This window comes from Polypterus senegalus, chromosome 15, assembly GCF_016835505.1.
Source record: "Polypterus senegalus isolate Bchr_013 chromosome 15, ASM1683550v1, whole genome shotgun sequence".
Classification (NCBI taxonomy): domain Eukaryota; kingdom Metazoa; phylum Chordata; class Cladistia; order Polypteriformes; family Polypteridae; genus Polypterus; species Polypterus senegalus.
In genome coordinates this window covers 38,175,464-38,196,251 of record NC_053168.1, presented here as the reverse complement: position 1 = coordinate 38,196,251, position 20,788 = coordinate 38,175,464, and the positions used below count along the sequence as shown (strand labels likewise).

Genomic DNA, 20,788 nt, shown 5'->3' with positions numbered 1-20,788 from the left:
CTATAAAAGGGACCGGCTCCCTTCATTCGGAGGCAAGAGTCGGGCGGAAGAGGACTGGAGTCTGGAGAGAGAGGAGTGGAGGCGGCCGGAAGGAAGGCACTGGGAAGAGAGGCCTGGACTTTGGGGGATCGGTGCTGGAAGCAATGGGTTTGTGCACTTGACTTAAATATTGTAAATACTGTAAATAAATGTGTGCACTGGGTGACATGCCGTTGTCCGTCTGTCTGTGTCCGGGCCATGTTCCACAATATATATATATATATATATATATATATGTGTGTGTGTGTGTGTGTGTGTGTGTGTGTGTGTGTGTATGTATGTATGTATGTACAGTATATATATATATATTTTTTTTTCATAGGAATTCCTGGCCTTTTTAATATGACATATGCATCTAGTTAGTCTTATTTTTCCACCGTGTCCTAGAGTATAATATCTTTAATTTTTGAACTGCTTGCATTAATTTTCAATTTTTTTTAGTCACAATAATCAGGATGAACTGAAGTTACAGGACTCTTAAAAGCAATTTAATTGCAGAGGCAATTTACATTGGAAGAATTTCTCTTTTACACATTCTTCTTGTATTGTATTAATAATTTCTAACTGTAGTGCCTCTGTTTAAGTTGGTTTATAAATTCATCTATTTCAATTATTTTATGTATAGATGACACACAACTAAATGCTGCTACGATCAGTTTATAACCTGGGGAGGGAAAGCAGTATGGAGGCATGTAAGAAGATCAAACACTCAAACAGTCATTCTTCACAAAGACAAAATAGCCAATCAAATGTGTATAATGTCCTATGTCTTGAAACACCACATGTGCATTTTAACATAAATATGGCTCTCTGATGGACCAAAGAAAGCGACAACAAAAAGGGCTATGAGATAGGAAGTGCAATCAAAGATCAAAAGACGTGTGACCCTTTCATCTGGATGTTGTAGAACATAACCTAAGAATAACACAAATTGCTGCAGCAAAAGAAGCCCAGGAAAATATCCATTCTTTAACATTGGTAATTTTCAGTATACTTTTCTAAAGACTATATCCACACTTTTGCTGTCTATATTATTGTCTATTACACTTTTCTTCAGTTGGTATTATTATACTTTAATAACTGCCACATTGCTTTTACATTTCTAAACTTTACCTTTTATCTACAGTGATTGAAACAATAAAAGGGCACCTAGTGTGGTGGAGATCATTACTTTCTTGCCCACTGGGTTATCAAGGCTATGAGGTCGCACCTTAATAACTAGAACAACTGCAGTAAAATGAAGACATTGTTTGGTCTGTAAATGGCATACAGTCAACCCTCGTTTATCGCGGTTAATCCGTTCCAGACTCTGCCGCGATATATGAATTTCCGCGAAGTAGGATTCTTTATTTATAAATCGAATATTTTCGCAGTTAGAGCATAGAAAACCTGTTTATGACCTTCTAAATACATTTTCTAACATTATTAGAGCCCTCTAGACATGAAATAACACCCTTTAGTCAAATGTTTAAACTGTGCTCCATGACAAGACAGAGACGACAGTTCCGTCTCACAATTAAAAGAATGCAAACATCTCTTCCTCTTCAAAAGAGTGCATGTGAGGAGCAGAGAATGTCAGAGAGAGAGAGAGAGAGAGAGAGAGCAAGAAAAGCAAACAATCAAAAATCAATAGTGCTGTTTGGGCTTTTAAGTATGCGATGCACCGCTGGACAAAGCAGCTACAAGTAAGGCAGCAATGTGAAAGTAGTCTTTCAGCATTTTTTAGAAGAGCGTCCATATCCTCTAGGCCAGTGGTGCCGAACCTATGGCACGCGTGCCAAAGGGGGCACTCAGAGCCCTCTCAGTGGCACGCGTGCCGTCGCCCGAGCACAGAGTTCGTTACTATAAAGCCAGAGGAATGCGGGGCCGGGCTGCTCCCCCTCACCGCTCCCCCTTTTCACGCGCGCCGGAGGACGTTTCTCACATCACCATCAACATCTTATGCTTGTGCGCAGCTGTTTTCAGCTTTGAATTAAATCAAATCTGACACCAGAAACAGACTAACAGATGACCTGAGTGCTGCATGTGTTGCTCTCAAACTTACAAAGTATGAGCCAAGGTTAGACAAATTATCAGCATGCATACAACAGCAAAAAGCACATTAATTGTTCAAAAGCATACCGAATGCAAACTTTTACCTTTCAACAAAAAGTTGTTTGTATCATTGAAAGCTCCATTATTATGTTTTTCTTTTAAGACAAAAGATGTTAATGTATGAGTGGCTTTTCTAAACTAAAAGCTCAGTAGATAGACAGACAGAGCATCAGTATTGGCACTCCAGTCCAATTTACCTTCCAGCTTCACTCCCAGGTATTTATAGGTCTGCACCCTCTGCACACACTCACCTCTGATGATCACGGGGTCCATGAGGGGCCTGGGCCTCCTAAAATCCACCACCAGCTCCTTGGTTATGCTGGTGTTCAGTTTTAGGTGGTATTCAGGTTAAATTGCCATGTTGGCACTTTGCAATAAAGAAGTGGGTTTTGGATTGCAGTTTGGGCACTTGGTTTCTAAATGGTTCGCCATCACAGCTCTAGGCAAACAGCCTCTGTGTAAACAGCCCCTCTGCTCACACCCCCTCTGTCAGGAGCAGAGAATGTCAGAGAGAAAGAGAGAGACAGAGACAAGCAAACAATCAAAAATCAATATGTGCTGTTTGGGCTTTCAAGTATGCAAAGCACCGCACGGAAAGCATATCGTATATCATTGAGGAGTTTTATTTAATATGTAATACGTGCTCTGATTGGGTAGCTTCTCAGCCATCTGCCAATAGCGTTCCTTGTATGAAATCAACTGGGCAAAGCAACTGAGAAAGCATGTACCATAAATTAAAAGACCCATTGTCCGCAGACATCCGTGAATCAGCAAAAAATCCGTGATATATATTTAGATATGCTTACATTTAAAATCCGCGATAGAGTGAAGCCCCGAAAGTCGAAGCGCGATATAGCGAGGGATCACTGTATAACTAAAATTGTGCTGAGCTTTGTGTGTGCCACCAAGACACCCATATTTGTGTCAGTGCTGGTGATAGTGAGTCCAAATATGAGGCAATCCAAGCCAGGATCCTTCCTAAGATTTGTCTTAGGTTATGTACCCAGTTAAATGGATTTAAGAGGAAAAGATGGGTCTCATAAGGGCCGTTCTTTAAGTGCTTGATCATCTAACACTTTCTCTCTCTCTTACTTTTTGCTCAAACACACACCCAATCCTTCTACATGGCTTTCCAGGATGATTGTGCCCTGTCTGTGTATTTTCCAGGGCTGTTTTGTCTCACCATAATTGTCAAACCAAACCACCAAAAGGTAATAACCTTTCCCACTTGTTTTGTCCTTTTATAAAAAATTATTTTCCCAGTCCATCGTCTATTATGTTCACCTTTTGACTTGCCTCCTACATAAGGCATAACACAATGGGAGCAAAGAAGGAGGAGATCCTGTGACACCCACCTTGAAAAAAGCTGACACTTTCAAAATTACAGTTAGAGAAAGGGTCTTGAGGCACTATATTTAAAAAATTGTTGCACATTTCAACAGGAGTGTGGACAGAAGGCACCATTAGTCCACTTAAAATATACACGTATTTGAGTGTTAATTTGAGTTTGGAGGGATATTGGAGATAGGCAAGTGAGTTAGAGGGAGATGGTAGGCCAGCTTATGTTCCTCTTTTACTCTCCGTTTTGTAGCCACTTCTGAGTATATGACATGCAATAGCACTAACGGAAAATAAGAGGTTAAAGGCACAGTGTTATAGTATTTTCTTATTTGAAAACAAAGTAAACGGCCGCAGCCTCAAGAACAAAACACTCATTCATTACCCTAAGATGAAACCTGCAAGGAAATTGTGCAGGTGGAAGCTCTCCAAGAATTTAGTTAGGATTCACAAGTGCCAAAGGTGTCTCTGGAATGTTCAATTAAAACCAATACAAGCACTGGAATTTGACACTAAGCACAGATTCAGTCCAATGGGTAAATTGATTACATTACCTCAAAGACATGAAGTTAATTAATAACAGCCTTCGCAGAGCCACCATAGTGAGGCAGTGGCTATGTCAGGAATGGCTTCAAGGAATACGGGCAGGAAGCCAAAACCTGAGACAACCTCAGCCTAAACCTCAAAGAAGCGATTGACACACGATTAAGGGAAATGGAGTGAAGGTTTATTCATTAGGAGAAAAACACTGTGAAGCATAGGACAAGCTATAACTGAGCACTAAACTTACAGAAAAATGAAAGTTAACCAAAAAAAAAAAAATCTGAATAACAAAACTTTTTTAAAAATCACACATCCAAAAAAAAAACAAAACCTCACATTTCATAATTCTTAACTGGAAATCTACAATAGAGACAAGATCTGTTGACCATAAACAAAAACTGTAGCCTTAAACAAGGCTAATGCCATAAGACCACAAAAGTAAACTGGACTGTGGCCATACAGAAAGTAAAATATAAACAGGAGTTATCTCAATGCCAGAGCATGTTACTGTCATGTTTCAAAAAGCGTGTGTTCCCTGGCTTACGTTTACTTTCCTTTTCAATGTCTTGTTTATTATAAAGCATTACTTTTGTGATGTTTATTGATTCATTTATTTTTGTTACTATTATTCAATTTACAATATTTATTTATTATTTATGTATTGTGTATTCTCCTGTGTGCCTTATATTTTGTGAGTGGAACCCCAGGAGGTGGGGCCACTCTGACATCACAGCTGAAGAACTGCCCTTAGCCTATACATTCTGAGCCTTCAGTGGTTCGTCAACGTTTGGAAAGAGTTTTCTGGATATTTTGTGTCTGTTTGTGGTCTACGAATCCTGGATTTTTGTCTCTGGTCTTGTTTGCTGTGGATTGTCTCTTTAGACGATTCCTTTATGCCAATTTTATGTTTTCTGCCATCTTTGTTCTCCTTTGTTTATTATAAACAAATTCTGTATATTTCCTTAAAAAGATCCTGTGTTTGTATTTGTTATCATGCCGGCCTCTCCCTTTATGGGCATTCTGATACATTTAGGACATTATTGAATTTTAAAAGCCTGTTCCCCATTTTTGGGCTTTGACACTCTGAAGCCTGCCAGTACAGTCTGGACCACCTGGCTGGCTTGGATTGGGGGTCATTTTTGTGGGCCGTTTTGAGGACACTGAATCTGAACACGTAGGCAGAGCCAATTTTTTTTTTTTTACTTGAAGCCTTCAGGTGACTGATGATTAATTACTGATTGGACCTGCAGGGTAAGTAAGATTACGCTAATTTAAGCTTTTGATACAAAACTGGCTGCAAATTGAAAAACTGACAAAAACTGAAAGTATAATGAGGGATGTCTGTATACTGTCTCAGCAGGAGGCAGTGAGGTTTTGAAGTAAGAACCAGGAGAAAAATTGTAGTCAAACAAATCAAGGTCAAAGTCAGAAAAGCAATCAATCGGATCATCAACAAAGAAATGGCTATCCAGATTCGTTAACCAAAAAACAGAAGCTAAGTTCAAAATACAGGAATTCAAAGAGTTTAATCAGACATGATTAGAGGTTTATACATCAATTTTGGATACAGAAATTGCAGTGCCAATCTCAATACTGTCACATCAAAGATGTCACTCATGTCATGGTTCCCAGAGAATTCCAGGAAGGAAATACCCAACACAAAGCCTCCAAAACAACGGCACCTATAGTAAATTAAAGATGGCATTACGGTGAAACGATAATACTGTAAATCTAAACTTTTAATATTGCTCCTAAAAGGAAAAGTGAAGATATATTTGGATTCTATAACCCAATAAAGCAATTAGATGTGTACCTCATTTAAATATATCCAGGAAATTAAAAAAAAATAATAATAAAATAACTCTAATCACAACTGTCTGTGCTGAAACATGACGGGTTAGCGCTGTTCTCTCAAAGCCCTAGAGTCCAGGGTTCATATTACCGCTTAAGCATTGACTCAGTATGCACGGCCTGCCTGTATCTCTGTACATGTTACCATTTTGTACATCAGTTTGCTCCCACATCCAAACGTCATGTAGGTAAGACTGACTGTGGACACTATATTTCTTCTTTGCAGGTAAGTATGCCATGCGATGAACTGGCACTCATTCTAGGGTGGGTTTCCTGCAATTGTTCAACACTATCTGTGAGGCTCTGCCACTATTGGAATAAATAGTTTTAGAAAATGAAAAAATGAAGGAGTCAGGTCAAAACAAGTCAATCTGAATAATTAGTTATTCAGTTTTAACAAAAAAAGAAGATTTCCAGTTCATCATCATGATCAGAATAGGAAAACACTATGGTAATTATTTTTTTAATTCCCTTTTCAACAAGCAACAGATCTTGCAAATTCACTGCTCTTCCACTTGGCAACACTCTCTGTAAATCTAGACAGACGATAACATCGCCTAATTCATCACAAGTGTGCTTACCTACAGACCTGGAGGAGTAAAACTGTTTGCAGAGGGCCTGGAGAAAGACGCAGACGTGTGAGAAAGAGGGAAAGAAAGGTGTTTTGTGACAAATATTAAGGCATAGGGTGATGTTTCTGTGGGAAAGGAGCATTAAAAGGTGGGTAAAGGAGAAGAAATTCACCAGCCAGGTTAGCAGTGATAACAGCAGGAAGAGCAGGAGATCTGCTACATCGGCTGTGTTGCTATTAATAGACCCTGATGGTTTAGATTTTGATCTCTGCTGTTTGATACAATAAAAAAGAGGCCAGACATCTTTGTAAACAAAGGCAACTCACAATTCTAAATTGATTGTTGGGTCTGGCAATTACATTTTTCTGGCAGTCCTCTGTTAATTGACTTTGTGCAGGTAAAGTAAGTTTTTTGTCTGACTGAAAGGCTACTTGGTAATCGGGAGCCCGGGAATGGATTCCCTAATTGCATTATAACATCTGTAGCAAATCATCTGGCATTCTGTGGACCACTCCAATGAATACTTCAAAAAGAGGTGGCCAGGTGGTACAGTGGTTGGCAGCGCCACTTTACAATCTGGCCAGGTCAGTAACTGTGCAGATGTTGCTTTTTCTTTCCTCTTTGAGTTTTCTGGTTTCCTTACACATCCCAAAGGATAAAAGATAACTCCAAATTCACTCAATATGACAGAACATGTGCATCTACTGTATGTGCTCTAAGAAGCCCTAATATGCCATTTGGTGTTAACTATTGTTGATCAGCGAAATTCACCAAAGTGTTTTTTCGCAGGAAACATGCAGTGTTCACTGGTGACCACATACAGGATGGGTACTGGTCCATTACCTGCCTGGGAGGCCAGAAGGAAAGAAAAACTGAACATTTCATAATCTCTCCAAGATGCTGACTGAAAATGACAACACTATGAAGAAGGTGTTGGCATGCCTGTGGGCATCACGCAAAGACAGTTATCCACCCAGGAGGCCAGTACTTTGGAAGGACAACAGAAGACAATGGGATATGGCTATGGTCTCCCCCAATATGTTAGATCAGAGGTTCTCAAACTCGGTCCTGAGGGCCCACTATGACTGCAGGTTTTTGGTCCAACCAGCTTCTGTTTTTAATTGGACTCCTGGGCTAATTAAATGAACTGTTATTTCCCAGATTCTGCATTTTTGGGAATAATATAGAAATCAGAAAAATAAGTTTGGAAAAAAAATATTAAATTGCACAGCAGTTATATGGGAATAATGTTTAAGGAATCCATTATTCACTAATTAGTGGGTCTGATGCTAAAGTAGTTGCAGCCTTTCATTATTCAGTGCTGTTTGCCTGGGTGTCTGCTCTGCTTGTTTCTAATTGCCATTAATAAGATACAATGAAGGGAGTAAACTGCACAGGGCAAAATATAATGAAATCAACAAACGAGAGTTAAGCATTTAAATCTGTAGCAAAAATAGAAATATTTCTAATTGTCTTAAAAATGAAAAAATCATGCAGCTATGCTTTTCTGAATGTAGAATAAGAGAAGAGGCCAAAAATACCAGCTAATTAAATGAGATCAGTGTTACCACTTATTGTCACTGATTATGAATCTGGTTGGAACAAAAACCTGCAGTCACAGTGGCTCCTCAGGACTGAGTCTGAAAACCCCTACGCTAGATACAGCACCCCTAGCCCTTGGTACTTACATGGACATCCACAGAGCATGCTGAGAATTGTAGTGTTGTGGAGCAACCTTGTTGGGTTCCATGGGTGCTGCCAGGGGGTGCTTTTGGGATTTGTGATTCCTGCTTTCAGGGTCTTCCACTTGACCTGGAAGTTCTCTCAATGGGCTATACCCTAGCTCAGTAGTACTCCTGGGTCTAAGATAAAAGAAGCTGCTCAACCTCATCCAGGTGAATTGGAGCTGTGTGAAGATGGACTAAGCTCGCCTGGAGGAGTGTAGGGAGTGGAAGAAGAAAGAAGAAGAGAGAATACTTGGGGCTGTGCCACTTTTGGAAGCCTTTGTAAAGCATTTGTGAAAATAAACACTAGTATTTGAACCCGGACTTGTGTCGTTGTGGTTGTATTTGGGGTTTGGGACACTGTTATGCCCCCTTGTGGTCATACATTGTTTGTTATATATTTTCCTGGATATTAAAGGTGTGGCCTGCTTAGACAACTTTGTTCTTCCTAGTGCCCCATGATGATTTGTGAGGCCAGCATGCTATCAGAGAGCAGTCAGTGTTGAATGGGTCAGCCACACGAAACTTCCCACAACCCCACTGGTACATAATGTGCATTCCAATAGTGGCCTAAAAATTAGTGGAAAACCTGCAAATAAGTTGAAACACAAAATGTACATGCAGAAGGAAACAGGCTCACAGAGAGCAATAGTACCCAGGAAGGACCTTTCTTGGAAAACCTTGTACAGTAAGTTCAATTCAAAGAGTGGCAACACTTTTTTTTTACAGGCGATATGAGGTTCGGCTATAATGGACAAAAGTGAATTCCTGGAAGCTGCAACACAGAGAAGGATATCCATTGCAGAAGAGTAGTGTTGATCAGAGAAATTCACCAAAGCGTTTTTCACAGTCGGTACATTGTGTTTGCTAGTGACCTTGTTTGCTGAATATTTTCTTGCTGGATTAGGTGAACATTTTTTTTCAAGTGTCCTATACTGCTTTGTGAGACCATGTGACATCACAGAGCCGTAGGAGCCATGTGCATAACTTTCACATATGCTTACTGTAAGACTGCTGCCAATGTGGCTGTTGCTATGCCGCAAGCACATGAGGAAACACAAAATTACCATATTACGTCTGACAGTCCTGCACAGCATTTTCCCCCTGTATAATCGCACTCATTTCACCAAGGAGACCACTTGCAGTTGTTTCAATCTCAAACAACCTTCGATTGCTGGATGTGGGTCGTCATTGAACTTAAATGAGCAAAAATGGGTCATGAAGCCATAAAAGTTGAGAATCACTGCCTGATTTCTATCCTGCATTAATTTAAAAAATAAATAAATAAACTTGCAGTATTTCATTTGAGGGATACACTAGCGGATCATAATAAGAATATTACAAGATATAGAACATTGATTCCTGGGCATACCACATGGCTAATTATGCATGCAAAGTATTCATTTGCATAGCTACCATCCCAAAACAAGCCTTATAGGAGCCCCACATACCTCCATCAGCAAATACAGGATATGCCATGTAAAAAATAAAAATAAAAGATTTAATACTATTTACAAGGCTTTCTTCTTGTTAATGAAAGCATCTGCACAAATAGGTTGGCATCAAAACAGACGTTCTAGCTGTGACTGGAATTGCGTCAAACAATGGAATAAGCCAATCCCAGGCCACGGCTTTGTGGCACGGCCAATGTGTGTCCCAGGAGTGGAACTCCATGAGCACAATGGACAACATTTTATTTACTTATAGCAAGTGTATAGTTGTTTGTTAACATTTTGTTTGTGGTGATTGTTCCATTTACATCTTCTGCTGTTTGAGGCACGGTGGTGCAGTGGTTAGCACTGCTGTCTTACAGCTCAGATCACACATTTGGCCACTGTAATCAATCCAGCATAGTGGACAGACTGACCCCAGCCCTCATGGACATTTAAAAGACCACTGAGCCATTATAATCCACTTAAAACTAGTTCAGCTCCTCCTTCCAATTGACTTCAATGCATTTCATAGAATTTGGTGACGTTTACAAACATTTCTATGATTTCACTGGGGTTCGCTCATCACTACAGGAGAGTTGAGCTCCAGGAGATCCTAAGCCTAGAAGTATTGAAGTGCAAAGGAGCTTCAAGGATCTCATGTGTACCTGCTGTATGAACTGTTGCTGTGAGTAAGGGCAGTAGCCTATTAGTTGACTTGTTTTTACCATACATTGATATGGCCTTGAACTAAATTGATGCTCAATATTATAAGTGACGTGTTTTCTCTGCTTCTTTCACCATTCAACAGTTCCAAAATACAATTTTTATCAGCTGTGTTGTATAGTATGCTCTTAATATTGTAATAACGGTACCCTTCATGAGAATCATAAAGTATCCAGTATGCATAGCTGCCTTGTACTTTATAAAGTACAAATACAAGATTTGTTTGTCAGAATTAATCCACACTGAACATACCCAGCTATTGGGCGGGTAATTAACTCTGCTGGTATTAAGGCAGGCCATATTCAATGGCATTTTTTTTCATCGTGATGCTGTTAGGTCTGTTTTACTGAATTCCCATTGCATAATCTTTTTAGATGTTTTCCTAAAGTTACTAACCTCAGAAATATTTCCTTTCTCCCTGAAATACCCCTTGACAGCAGATTTTGGTAATCCTTTAAAGCTTTTCCCCTTATTTATTGTTTCTTTTAATGCCTGTTATGTAAAGTGATTTTTTATGGGATTGTCAGATTGACTGGCATGGCTAAAACACTTAGCACATATAGTTAATCTGAAAAAAACACATGTTTGGAAATATTCCCAGTAGAGGTTTGGAGTGGTGATGTAAAGTCCTCCCATTTCTAGTATTACTCAGTCCGTAGGAGCCGGCATTAGGCCTGAACATTAGGCCTGAAACTTCACATCCTAATGTCTAGATTGTGCATAATAATAATAATAATAATAATAATAATAATAAACCCTTTCTGCATAATGTTTTAAAAGATGGCAGCAATTAATAGTTGCCTAAAACATCTATTACATGTTTATTATATTGTTCTTTCACGTACACTAGTACAGCATACAGTGGTGCTTGAAAGTTTGTGAACCCTTTACAATTTTCCATATTCCTTCACAAAATCATCAGATTTTCACACATGTCCTAAAAGAAGATATGGAGAACCCACCCAAACAAACAAGACAAAAATATCATACTTGTCATTTATTTACTGAGAAAAATCACCCAGTATGACATATCTGTGAGTGACTAAAGTATGTGAACCTAGCAGGTAATCTGAAGGTAAGATTCGAGTCAGGTGGTGTCAATCAATGTTATGAAAATCGTGTGTGAATGGGCACCCCCTCTATATCAAAAAATGGGGGTCTATCAAGGGCCTCATCTTCAAACACATTTGGGCAGTATCAGTGTATCGTGCCACGGACAAAGGACATTTCAGAGGAACTCAGAAAAAGAATTGTTCATGCTTATCGTGCTGGGAAAGGCTACAAGAACATCTCTAAAGAGTTTGGATTGCACCAGTCCACAGTCGGACAGATTGTGTACAAATGGAGGAGGTTTAAGACTATTGTTACTCTCCCCAGGAATGGTCGACCAACAAAGATCACTCCAAGGGCAGTGTGTGTGATTGTCCGCAAGATCACAAAAGAACCAAGGGTTACTTCTAAGCAACTAAAAGCCTCCCTCACATTGGTTAATGTTCATAAGTCCACCATCAGGAGATACTTAAATAACATTAGGTGTTTCTCCACTGCAGGAATTTTGCTTTCATGAACCAATGAGTTCCTGTATGATGTCACTTGTCGTCCGTGTCCACTTTCATGGTTTGCGTTCCCACCACACAACAGGAACTGTAACCTTTATGTAAAATATTTGACATGCAAAGAAAGGTGATGCATAGCTAAGAATGGCGTGATCGGGACTTCAAGAGGACCACCCCACCTTATTTCTTCAAAGCGTTCAAAACTTGATTAGGGAGATTATTGTTTTGATGCAGTGCACACTGTGGTGCAACATGGGGGCAGGTATGAAAAGTAAGGCAGTACAAAGTGCGGTGCTCTATCTTCAACCAATTACTAACAGATCTGTAAGATGGAACCACTGCTTCAGATTAGCTAATCAGTTTAATTCATTTTCTGAGCCGCACTCACGATAGTTCCTGATTGAACAAAATGCCCTGGAAATACCCTGGAGTAGGAGCTAAAAAATGTACCAGGAACAACAGAAGGCCCGAGTTCCTAGCATTGTTAAAAAAGATCCCGAGTTTCTAAAAAAAATTTCCTGCAGTTACATCTATTGGCTTCTACTATGACACAAACTGACACAAGGGCTACAAGAGCACTGCTAGGTTAGGGGCGTCACACATGTGCTTTGGATCTTGCTACATTGTTTTCTTGTATACTTTGCAATGTTATTATTGTGATTTTGATTTATTTTACTACTGTTTTTTGTAACGTTATTACACCGCCACTTTGTTGTCCACCTTCTCTTGGGTTGATGACATTTTCCTTGGTGATCTCATTTGAACACCCAGGTTACTGTTGGTAATGATGTCCATTGCTGGCCACAAGACTTATCACCTTCTTGACATGGGATGTCATCATGCAGATGTGTGTCCAAGCTTTGGTGTTGCTTCATAAAAGAAAACAATTTCTTAGTGTAGTAAGGGAAAGGATAAAATAATAGTGTTAGGATCTTAATTGCTGTTTTGATTTTCCCACTTGATTTGTTTGACTTCAACTTGGCTCAAAGCCTGCTCTATTCATTTAAAACTTAAGAAAGTCTGTCACTTGCCAGTCCATTTATACAGCAAGAACAAAATGAAGTCTTTGAAACTTGCTGTTATCCAGCTCAGCTATTACAAGGGGTGGTGTCCATAGCAACCAGCTTAATGCCAACATTGGAAGATGCTAAAAAGATTAGGAAATCTTAAATAAAAATAAAATGACAAATGGTCCATGAAAAAAATATTTCACATACTCTAAAAATAATCAGAAATGTCTAATATGAGTGAACGTGCACATGTGTCTGACTGCAGCTCTCTGTATCCCTATAATTGAAAAGTGACGGATAAAGAGATGAATCCATCACAGCTGTTTAAAAAGAAAGGAGAGAAAAAAATCTGATTGAATAATTACAACTAAAATATGCAATAAATCTAAGAGTTCATTAATTTCCTTTTTCATTTCTCCCCATACTCAGGGAAGCACAGGAATGGAATGGAATTTATGTAGCAAAAATATAAATAGTGCCAAGGAGGAAAGACAGGCATCCTGACTGGGATAAAGGATGGGTTCACACCTGGCCAGGAAGCATAATGGATGGGCTGAATGAACGGGCATGTTGAGAGCAGTTCATCTTCCCAAACAATAGGTGGCAGTGGTCCTCAGTGCTGAACTCATAAAAGACACCTGTAGGTTGGCATGGGAGTTGGGAGTCCGGAAAAGCAGCCCTGTTGGGGTCTTTGGAGTAGGACTGCCCTGGTTTCTGCATGAGCCAGAACTGCTCCAGAGGACATGCGCATGAGACCGGAAGCAGTCCCCAGGTCAAATTTAAAAGACAGCCCACTGCCACACTTAAACAAGTCAGAGCTTGGAGGGAGTGGGCAACGCTCTCTTGGAGGTGTAGTGGTGTTTTTTTCCTGGTGTTTTGGAGAAGAACATGTTAATGACAAATACATTTCTTTATTTGAATCTGGAATTGTGTCAGACATTATACTGACTGTAGTTTGGGGCTCAGTGGTGCTTCCTGTTGGTTACAATAGTTAAGATTTTCATAGTAATTCTGTTAAGAGAAAGACAAACATCCTAATTGATTAGTTTATTTCAAAGCTAAATACACATGAAAGTATTGTTTAAAAATGAATTGAATCTCTTATGAAAAATGAATCAAATTGCCACCACTGGACAGTGTTATGTTTTCAGTGTCAAAACAACCAGGTACGCCTACATACCATACAGGAGCAGATCTGCCATTTGCATGAAGAGCTAGGATTTCTGACACTGTTTATATTACACTGTGCCACCAAAATCAACAACCAGATAGCAGCAAGGAGAGTGGCCCAGGTGTTAAAAATCTTAATGAATGACATACAGTATGTACTACGAAATATACAGAAGCTTTCAATGAACTGGAAAGTGCAAAAAACAACAACAAAAAAGTCTAATTGGTTCAAAACGAAGCAGTTTTGATTATATAGGTTTACAATAACAACAACATTTATTTATAAAGCACATTTTCATACAAATAATGTAGCTCAATGTGCTTTACATAATGAAGAAAAGAAAAAAGTATACAGTAAATATATACAGTATATATATTACTAGCCATCCCCCGCGGCTCCGCCCGCATAGAAATGAAACAGGACAGTGAGGAGGTCCCCGCCCAGCACCCTTCTCCTGACGTCACGTTTCCTCCTCCCCTCAGCCCGCAGCCTCGGTCTCAGATTACCATGAATATACCGCTCTTGCAAGCGAACTATGATTCTTAGCACAATGAGAGAAGTTGAAAAATCAACCAGAATGTTCAAGCAAATTATAGAAAAAAAAACCCAATCTAAATCCATTAAGTAGTTCTCTCGTTCGCTAGCTAAGCGAAGGTAAGGTACATGCCCCGAGGAGGTCCCCCGACCTCATTCTCTCGACCTGCCGCATGTCTCTCATATTCGCGCAAATAAATCTGTCCCGCAAGCGAACTATGATACATAGCACAATGAGAGAAGTCGCAAAATCAACCGGAATGTTAAAGCAAATTATAGAAAAAAAACCTGCTCTAAATCCGTGAAATAGTTCTCTCATGAAAAGCAGACAGACATATAGACAGACAGACATTGGATTTTATATAACAATATATAATTATATATATATACACAGTATATATATATATATATATATATATATATATATATATATCGTAAGGTTTCTAAACTCTTTTGGGACTCCCCCCAACACAATGACATGCCGAGGAGCATCCAATTGCCATGTCTGTGGGAAATAGCCTGTCAGTTTCCGTGGTAACCGCAGGCTCCCAGAGTTGTTGCGGCTCACAGCGAAAGCAAATCCAAGCCGACCATGTTCACACTATAAGTAACTGTCATCAATGGCTGATGCATGGAACATTATAAATGCAGGGAACAGAAATACTTATCCACTAACCTGGCCACGACTCTGCCCGATTGCTGTATCTATGTATATATATATATATATATATATATATGAGGCAAGTTACATATAACGGGTGGCACAGTGGTGCAGTGGTAGCACTGCTGCCTCGCAGTTAGGAGACCCGGGTTTGCTTCCCGGGTCCTCCTTGTGTGGAGTTTGCATGTTCTCCCCTTATCTGCGTGGGTTTCCTCCGGGTACTCCGGTTTCCTCCCACAGTCCAAAAACATGCAGGTTAGGTGGATTGGTGTGTGTGTAATTGGTCTGTGTGTGTCCTGCGGTGGGTTGGCGCCCTGCCCGGGATTGTTTCTTGCCTTGCGCCCTGTGTTGGCTAGGATTGGCTCCAACAGACCCCCGTGACCCTGTGTTCGGATTCAACGAGTTGGAAAATGGATGGATGGAAGTTATAAATAACCATTTATAAAAGGTAATTACATAGTAATGGAGCTGTATCCATATTACTGCATATAGCTTTTTTGATCTTGTTGTAACTAAATCGACTAAATCTCAGTAATAACTGTTCAAGCTATGGCAAAGACCGAGTTCTTTAATTACATTGCTTCTTATATTTGACAGCCTAATTATGCTAATGCTGAAATTACAGCATTCCTACTGAACTGAGGAACTTATAACTCATCAAATGCCTTTGAAAAATGCATAGTACCAAAACAGCAATTAAAATGCTAATGGTGCCCTGTAAAATGAAATTTCATTGAAACTAAACCCTGAATGAAAATTTAACAATGCACCAAAACAGCATAATTTTACCAAAAAAAAGTATAATAATAAATATCTGAGAGATCACCTTGTACATTCAGTAACATTTCATTTACAGTATAACAACAATTAGTTGCAGCAGTTCACTGAGTTTCTCCATGCCTCATCATACCGGATGACCCAACTAAGGTTCTACATTGTCAGTGGATGCCTTGCTTGTACCCAGCTCCTTCTACTCTCTTAGTTTTCTCCTCAGACTGTGCCTTACACTAATAGGTGGGAAGCTGGTTAACTTCTACAGGTGTACCACAGAGTCTGTCATCGTATGGTACTCTGGCTGCACTTCTGAGAACAGGAAGGACTAAGCGTATCATCATCAAAATGGCTCAGAGAATTACTGACCACTGATCACTGGAAGATATCTTCACTACCCGCTGCAGCAGAAAAGCAAGGAACATTTGTAGAGATCCAACCCACCCTGGCATTGCATTTTTACTCCTCTGTCCTGTGACAGGCACTTCAGAGCCCTGCATGCCTGCACTACCAGGCTGAAGAAGAGCTTTTACCCCAAAACACACAGCCAATTAAATTCACAGCAATCACTGCCCCTTCCTATAACTGGACCACCACTGATTGAACTGAACTTCGGCATCAACCACACATAGTCACTTTCCGGGTCCTCCCTGCGTGAAGAGCGCTTTGAGTAGTGAGAAAAGCGCTATATAAATGCGAAGAATTATTATAGACACACACTTATACACAACCCTTATGGAAATCATAACCATTACATTGACTGTAATCTTCACTGTGACTTAGTTTATTTATCTATTTATGCTTACCTTTTTACTTTTACTCTGGGTATATCTAAACTGTTAATAGTAACTTCTCATAGTTTAATGTTTACTTAGTTTATTGTCTACTGTCATATGTCATTGTCTACTGTTATATACTTTCATCTAAGGCATCAACAGGCTTGTTCCAAATGATATTGCATTGCATTATACATTGACAACAAAGATACCTTGCATTTCAAGTGTGGTGTAGTAGTGAAAGCACTGGGCATTAACATACAAGGTTGCCAGATACATTTTGTGGGACCATAAGGAAGTCACTGAGCTTGACTGTGGTCCAATTGTAGAAGAGTTAAGTAAACAATTGTGATCTTTGCAGAGTCAACAGTGGCTACGATCGGGGCTCTCGACGGACTGAGCAAGGAGTCTGAGTGTCTGGATTTGTGAGCATCCTGATAAAGACCAAGATCCAGGCCTTTAATGACCTCTTGGGCACAGCTATCAGCAGTGTGTCTGTCTGCGGAGGGAATGTCGACCTTGTCAAGAAGTTTACTTACCTCAGCAGTGACATTCATGTCTCTTGTAACTCTTCCTATGAAGTCAGTAGACGAATTGGGAGAGCATTTTATGAGGTTGCTGGAAAGGGGTGTGTGGTGCTCCCGATATCTTTTCAAAATGACGAAGGTCCAGATCTTTAGAGTTCTGGTACTCCCTGTTTTGCTATATGGTTGTAAGACATTAATGTTATGACCTGAGACGAAGACTGGACTCCTTCTGTACTGTGTTTCTTCGGAGAAAACTTGGGTAGCACTGGTTTGACTTTGTGTTGAATGAGTGGTTGCTCACAGAGTCCCGAATGAGGCACATTACCAGCATTGTGAGGGAGCGTCAGTTATAGCACTATAGCCATGTGGCGTGATTCCCTGAGGGTGATCCGACTCACAGGATTCTTATTGTTCAGGACCTGAGAGCCTGAACCAGGCCAAGGGGATGTCCACATAACACCTGGCTGTCCCAGATATATGGTCATTTCTGGAGAGTGGGACTGGACCGCGTGTCTGCCTTGATGGGGGGATGGCAAGTTGTTTCGTTGTGCAGTAGGTGTGGCAACACAATATACCAGTGCATGCCCCCCATTACTACATGCACAGTATCTGACCTGTTCTGTAGTAATTTATTTAAATTGCACAATTAGTGGATGAGTAGTCATTTTCTCAAACTAAATAAAGAGAAAACTTTGATTTTAGTTATTGGCAATAATGGATATAATGAGGTTATGAGAAATAAACTTGATGCATTAGGATTAAAAGTCAAGACGGAGGTAAAGAATTTAAGGGTAACTATTGAGTCTGACCTGAATTTTAAATCACACATTAATCAGATTACTAGGACAGCATTTTTTCACTTAAAAAATATGGCAAAAGTTAGACCTCTTATAACACTGCAAGATGCTGAGAAATTAATTCACACTTTTGTTTTCAGTCGATTAGATTACTGTAACGCACTCCTCTCAGGGCCACCCAAAAAAGACATCAATCGATTGCAACTAGTGCAGAATGCAGTTGCTAGAATCCTAACTAGGAAAAGAAAATTTGAGCACATCACCCCAGTTTTGATGTCACTACACTGGTCACTTACCTGTGTCATTTAGAATTGACATTAAAATACTGATTATGGTTTACAAAGCCTTAACTAATCTCGCTCCATCTTATATTTCGGAATATCTTTCACCTTACACACCAAATCGTAACCTTAGATCTTCAAATGAGTGTCTGCTTAGAATTCCAAGAGCTAAACTTAAAAGAAGTGATGAGGCGGCCTTCTGCTGTTATGCACCTAAAATCTGGAATAGCTTGCCAATAGGAATTCGCCAGGCTAATACAGTGGAGCATTTTAAAACATTGCTGAAAACACATTACTTTAACATGGCTTTCTCATAGCTTTATTTTAGTTTAATCCTGATGCTCTGTATATTCAATTAATTATCATTATCATTCCTGATGGCTCTGTAATCCGTACTAACACCTACTTTCTCTTCTGTTCTTTTTTTGGTTTTCTAGGGTGGCGACCTGCGCCACCACCACCACCTGATCAAAGCACTGTGATGTCCCTACATTGTTGGATTAAAGGCCAGAAGTCCATCATCAAGTTCTTCCATGAGAACCCTGAATACAATGAGGACTGATTGAGATCATTTATGTAGAATGCCTAGAGGAAGCTGGGTGGTCTTGTGGCCTGGAACCCCTGCAGATATTTTTTTCTCCAGCCATCTGGAGTTTTTTTTTGTTTTTCTGTCCTCCCTGGGCATTGAGTTTACTTTTATTCTACGGTATGTTAATTAGTGTTCCCTTATTTGAAGTCTTATTTATTTTGTCTTTTTTCTTTTTCTTTATCATGTAAAGCACTTTGAGCAACATTGTTTATATGAAAATGTGCTATAGAAATAAATGTTGTCGTTACATTGAAGTAAGGTTTTGTATTGCAAAGAAAAGCATATGGATAAAGAAGTTCAATTCAGATGTAGCACAATCTGTAAATGTTGTAACTTACCAGGTATACAGAATAGTCCCAACCACAGACATGAGCTTGCTGTTTTCTTGCTTCTGCTTTGCAAGACCAAAGTCAGCTGTAATACAAATCAGATGTCACTGTGACATATTTATAAGGCAGAACAAACAATGTCATGTAAGGCCTGCACCATTTAGATCATTGGAAAACAATTTATTATTTTTTTTCTTTTGAGAACTTCAAGGTTCTTAATTACAGATATCACTTCTTAAAGATAATCTAGAACCTGGGAAAAGCTTGGACATTATTTTACTCCAAAAATTGTGTTTTTTTGTTAAAATGTTGTAATCTGGAGAAAAGGTTTCATTGGAACAGTGTTTAAAAAAAGATATTAGTTTTCAAACCAAAACTACATCTCTACTTGAAAAGTTACAAAAGTAAATACAAACACATAAAGAATTTAATAATAGCAACATGAAGTCAATCAAATAATAAGAAAGCTAAATAACATTTACAGCCCACCTGCAACAGCAGTAATCTTTTTAACACCATGAAATTCAGAACTTAGTTCTTATTTACTGGTGGGAATCTACTCTACCTGATCAAAAAGTCCACAAGCAGCTTTCTGATGAGCAGAAAATCAGTCCTTCAAGTATAAAGCAAAGTAATGGAAGGATAACGTGTAGATTCAACAAAACGTTTAACGTAATGGAAATAATGCTTGTAAGCAGAGAAAGATCAAATAAACTGATAAAAAACACATATTTTATGTGTTCAGAAGCCATGTAAAAAGGTCTTGTGCACACCTAAGCAGAATTAAAGAAACAAAAACACAACACAGAAAGTAAAAAGGCCAGTCATTGTCCAACCCGTTATATCTTAACACAGGGTCACGGGGGTCTGCTGGAGCTAATCCCAGCCAACACAGGGCGCAAGACAGGAACAAATCCCGGGCAGGGCACCAGCCCACCGCAGGACACTCACACACCAAGCACACACTAGGGACAATTTAGGATCGCCAATGCACCTAACCTGCATGTCTTTGGACTGTGGGAGGAAATCCACGCAGACACGGGGAGAACATGCAAACTCCACAGAGGGGGGACCCGGGAAGTGAGGCAGCAGCGCCACCACTGTGCCATTTGGTCAAAAATCTGAACTAAAAAAGAGGGAAAAAATGAAGCAAAACACAATGGAGGCACATAACAGCTATTCACAAAGGTCCAAGTGAAAACACATAAGGGTCTGACCTGCATAAATATAAACACCACCTCCAGTCACATGATGCCTGATTAAATCAGCTATTTGGCAACAACGAATGAGAGGCGGAGTCACTGGTGTGTTTAGTAGTAGGCAGCACATGAAAGGAGAGATGGTCATTTGCAGATGCAGTTGCAAATTCAAGTGAAAAAGAAATATTAGACAAAATGCAATGCAGTTTAATTTGGAATTATTTTCAGTCTTGACACATATAAAGTATTAATTTAGAGCTTTCAAACATT

The 20,788-nt window shown here is 39.5% G+C and overlaps 1 protein-coding gene across 1 annotated transcript in view; it reads right to left on the bottom strand.

The window, feature by feature from the left end:
• The window catches only part of nek10 (NIMA-related kinase 10), a 214,625-nt gene that overhangs the window by 77,542 nt on the left and 116,295 nt on the right, over positions 1-20,788 (bottom strand). Inside the window, exon 24 of the mRNA XM_039737572.1 lies at positions 19,329-19,404. Coding sequence (XP_039593506.1) covers positions 19,329-19,404 — 76 coding nt within the window. The remainder of the gene's footprint in view (positions 1-19,328; positions 19,405-20,788) is intronic.